We start from the raw sequence: 5,000 nt of genomic DNA, 5'->3' as shown, positions 1-5,000 counted from the left end.
TTCTACGAGGCGCAGGCTCGTCTACCTGCTCTCTGATGGCTTGCTGTTCTCTACTCCTGACTGATTAGTATCGGACGCTGAAGAAGCTGCATCGTGTCAAGAGAAGAGACAGATACACTGATACACACCTTTTCATTCTCCTTACATTTCCTCTATATCTCTCTATTTCTGGGAGCATCGTGAAACCCCAAACCAACATCTCAACAACGACAATTCTTTCAACAAAAACAAAAACAAAAACAAGGCTTAATATAGGCTGACTTTTATGATATTACACATCTCTCTTTCAGGAATAGCACGAGCAGATTTTCACAAAATTACATTCAATCAAATTAGCAGTTCCCGATGCTTCCTTAAATAGTATTTTCATTATACCTCATTTAAGATGATTAAACATAACTGAATCATCTACATTATATTAGTATTACAATAGTATATTAGTATATTAGTATTACAATAGTATATTAGTATATTAGTATTACATTAGTATATTAGTATTATTTAGGAAATTAGTATATTAGTATTATATCAGTATATTAGTATTACATTAGTGTATTAGTATTACATTAGTATATTAGTATTACATTAGTATATTAGTATTATTTAGGAAATTAGTATATTAGTATTATATTAGTATATTAGTATTATATTACTATATTAGTATTACATTAGTATATTAGTATTATAATAGTATATTAGTATTATATTAGTATTACATTAGTATATTAGTATTACATTAGTATATTAGCAATTGTCATTAACAATATGTAGATATAGAGGTTTAATATACTAGACTGACCAGCATTAACAACATGTAGATATAGAGGTTTAATATACTAGACTGACCAGCATTAACAATATGTAGATATAGAGGTTTAATATACTAGACTGACCAGCATTAACAATATGTAGATATAGAGGTTTAATATACTAGACTGACCAGCATTAACAACATGTAGATATAGAGGTTTAATATACTAGACTGACCAGCGTTAACAACATGTAGATATAGAGGTTTAATATACTAGACTGACCAGCGTTAACAACATGTAGATATAGAGGTTTAATATACTAGACTGACCAGCATTAACAACATGTAGATAGAGGTTTAATATACTAGACTGACCAGCATTAACAATATGTAGATATAGAGGTTTAATATACTAGACTGACCAGCGTTAACAACATGTAGATATAGAGGTTTAATATACTAGACTGACCAGCATTAACAACATGTAGATATAGAGGTTTAATATACTAGACTGACCAGCATGGGATAACAATATGTAGATATAGAGGTATAATATACTAGACTGACCAGCGTTAACAACATGTATATATAGAGGTTTAATATACTAGACTGACCAGCATGGGATAACAATATGTAGATATAGAGGTATAATATACTAGACTGACCAGCGTTAACAACATGTAGATATAGAGGTTTAATATACTAGACTGACCAGCATTAACAATATGTAGATATAGAGGTTTAATATACTAGACTGACCAGCATGGGATAACAATATGTAGATATAGAGGTATAATATACTAGACTGACCAGCATTAACAACATGTAGATATAGAGGTTTAATATACTAGACTGACCAGCATGGGATAACAACATGTAGATATAGAGGTTTAATATACTAGACTGACCAGCATTAACAACATGTAGATATAGAGAGGTGTAATATACTAGACTGACCAGCATTAACAACATGTAGATATAGAGGTTTAATATACTAGACTGACCAGCATTAACAACATGTAGATATAGAGGTGTAATATACTAGACTGACCAGCGTTAACAATATGTAGATATAGAGGTGTAATATACTAGACTGACCAGCATTAACAATATGTAGATATAGAGGTTTAATATACTACACTGACCAGCATTAACAATATGTAGATATAGAGGTTTAATATACTAGACTGACCAGCGTGGGATAACAATATGTAGATATAGAGGTGTAATATACTAGACTGACCAGCGTTAACAACATGTAGATATAGAGGTTTAATATACTAGACTGACCAGCGTTAACAACATGTAGATATAGAGATGTTTAATATACTAGACTGACCAGCATTAACAACATGTAGATATAGAGGTTTAATATACTAGACTGACCAGCATTAACAACATGTAGATATAGAGAGGTTTAATATACTAGACTGACCAGCATTAACAATATGTAGATATAGAGGTTTAATATACTAGACTGACCAGCATTAACAACATGTAGATATAGAGGTATAATATACTAGACTGACCAGCATTAACAACATGTAGATATAGAGGTTTAATATACTAGACTGACCAGCATTAACAACATGTAGATATAGAGGTTTAATATACTAGACTGACCAGCGTTAACAATATGTAGATATAGAGGTTTAATATACTAGACTGACCAGCGTTAACAATATGTAGATATAGAGGTTTAATATACTAGACTGACCAGCATTAACAATATGTAGATATAGAGAGGTTTAATATACTAGACTGACCAGCATTAACAACATGTAGATATAGAGGTATAATATACTAGACTGACCAGCGTGGGTTAACAACACATAGATATAGAGGTATAATATACTAGACTGACCAGCGTTAACAACACGTAGATATAGAGGTATAATATACTAGACTGACCAGCGTGGGTTAACAACACATAGATATAGAGGTATAATATACTAGATTGACCAGCGTTAACAACATGTAGATATAGAGGTATAATATACTAGATTGACCAGCGTGGGTTAACAACACGCTGGTTGTTGAGATAGTGCTTGTTTAAAACATCCGATTCCCTCTCTCTCCAACACATGTGGAAAACATACTAGTCTCGGTATCGTCCCTACGTTTCTCTCTAAGCAGATAAAACAAACAAGACAAACCGTGACCAGCATTAAAAATAACAACGATAAATTACGTGAGGAGTTTTTTGTTTGTTGGTCTTATCCCTTAAAAGAGAGTCTGATTAAAAAAAAAATGTCCCCTAGAAGTAGAATAGAATATAGACAGTCTACAGTTGAACACAGAGGGAGACTTACCGCTTTTCCATTGTAGTAGTACATTAAGGATCCTCCAGTCACTCCTGGGATGGTGTATGCACAATACATGTTTGTATTAGTCCTTCTGCCCCACTCTTCACTAACAATCTTTAACAACTTTCACTTTTTACTCGCTTGTCTCTCCTTTTTTCTTTTCTTTTTTTCTCTCTCTCTCTCTCTCTCTCTCTCACAACAATTCCTTCAGTGTCATTTTCCCATATGGCCAGGCCAAGCATGGTGGGTATACAAAGCAGGGAGAAACCATTTCTGACGTTGGGATATGGGAGGGGAGGAGAGGAGAGAGGGAGGAGAGAGGGGAGGGGGGATTGACTCTTCCTCTTCACGTGGCCCTCCCCCCTCCCTTCCTCCTTCCTCTCTCACACGCTCTCTCTCTCTTTTTTCGTGCACACACACACATACACTATATCCTCTCTCTCTCTCTCTCTGTACATCTCTCTCTCTCTCTATATATATACATATATTAAAATATATATATATATATCACTCTATCTCTCTATATATAAATATATCTCTCTCTCTCTCATATATATATATATATACTGTATATAGAGGGAGATGTTATATATATAGAGAGAGAGATAGAGAGAGAGTGAGAGAGAAATATATGCAAATAAAGCCCTAAATTGAAATGTAATTGAATTGATATATACAGCATATATATATTTAAACACACACCTGCTGACACCTATCTTTCCATAGTAAATCTGGAAGCTATCCCTGCATCGTGCTACGTAGGTCGGCTTCTTTGAAGCAAACCAAATATGTGACCTGATTCAGGAAACTAGGCGTATGTCGCAGGTCACGAGGAGGGCTGTTTGAACGTAAAACATGTTATGTGTTTATTTAAATGTGTTTTTTTGGGGGGGCAGAAATGCCTTCTCGAACATGTGAACTTTCATGTATATACGAATATAATTGTTAAATTAGTTGGTTTAGCCACAGAAAAAGTTGGCAACCTTCCCGCTAGCCATGATTGGCTGAGATCATTTTTATTTATTTTTATTTGACCTTTATTTAACCAGGCAAGTCAGTGAAGAACAAATTCTTATTTTCAATGACGGCCTCGAAACAGTGGGTTAACTGCCTGTTCAGGGGCAGAACGACAGATTTGTACCTCGTCAGCTCGGGGGTTTGAACTCGCAACCTAGCTAACGTTAACTGGTTGGCTCGTTAGCGTTAACTGGTTGGCTCGCTAACGTTAACTGGTTGGCTCGCTAACGTTAACTGGTTGGCTCGTTAGCGTTAACTGGTTGGCTCACTAACGTTAACTGGTTGGCTCGCTAGCGTTAACTGGTTGGCTCCCTAGCGTTAACTGGTTGGCTCGCTAACGTTAACTGGTTGGCTCGTTAGCGTTAACTGGTTGGCTCGCTAACGTTAACTGGTTGGCTCGCTAGCGTTAACTGGTTGGCTCGTTAGCGTTAACTGGTTGGCTCGCTAACGTTAACTGGTTGGCTCGTTAGCGTTAACTGGTTGGCTCGCTAACGTTAACTGGTTGGCTCGCTAACGTTAACTGGTTGGCTCGTTAGCGTTAACTGGTTGGCTCGCTAACGCGTTAACTGGTTGGCTCGTTAGCGTTAACTGGTTGGCTCACTAACGTTAACTGGTTGGCTCGCTAGCGTTAACTGGTTGGCTCCCTAGCGTTAACTGGTTGGCTCGCTAACGTTAACTGGTTGGCTCGTTAGCGTTAACTGGTTGGCTCGCTAACGTTAACTGGTTGGCTCGCTAGCTAGTGTACGCTCTCCACTTTCCGGAGGACCGAGTTTTGAAATCAGTGGAATTTGAGTATGATAGTTACATCTTCAAACTTAAGGCAACCATGCATGGCATCAGACAGGATAGGCATCCAACCATGATGGATACTGGTAAGATTTTTTTACATGTTTCTAATTTTGACAGAAAGTGTACTGTTAGCTAGC

At 36.3% G+C, this 5,000-nt stretch overlaps 1 protein-coding gene and 1 long non-coding RNA gene across 8 annotated transcripts in view; both read right to left on the bottom strand.

The window, feature by feature from the left end:
• LOC118381633 (transcription factor 4-like) overlaps nt 1-5,000 on the bottom strand; it is a 539,774-nt gene that overhangs the window by 146,301 nt on the left and 388,473 nt on the right. The window contains exon 1 of one of the 4 annotated variants that reach the window (XM_052458601.1): nt 3,064-3,467. The exons of 2 other annotated variants lie outside the window; for them this stretch is intronic. In XM_052458601.1, the coding sequence (XP_052314561.1) occupies nt 3,064-3,132 (69 nt within the window). In that variant the 5' untranslated portion in view covers nt 3,133-3,467. Of the gene's footprint in view, nt 1-3,063; nt 3,468-5,000 lie in introns of those variants that run through there. One more of the 4 variants, XM_052458602.1, reaches the window with a different exon arrangement.
• Nucleotides 4,662-5,000, bottom strand: part of LOC127906455 (uncharacterized) — a 2,619-nt gene continuing 2,280 nt past the window's right edge. For all 4 annotated transcript variants that reach the window (XR_008061443.1, XR_008061445.1, XR_008061444.1 and 1 more), the window contains one exon: nt 4,662-5,000. This exon is cut by the window's right edge and continues 1,012 nt beyond it. This is a non-coding gene — a long non-coding RNA (uncharacterized LOC127906455).

Source organism: Oncorhynchus keta, chromosome 12 (genome assembly GCF_023373465.1).
Source record: "Oncorhynchus keta strain PuntledgeMale-10-30-2019 chromosome 12, Oket_V2, whole genome shotgun sequence".
NCBI classification, from domain to species: domain Eukaryota; kingdom Metazoa; phylum Chordata; class Actinopteri; order Salmoniformes; family Salmonidae; genus Oncorhynchus; species Oncorhynchus keta.
The sequence above is the reverse complement of the archived record's forward strand: the minus strand, read 5'-3'. Positions and strand labels throughout refer to the sequence as shown.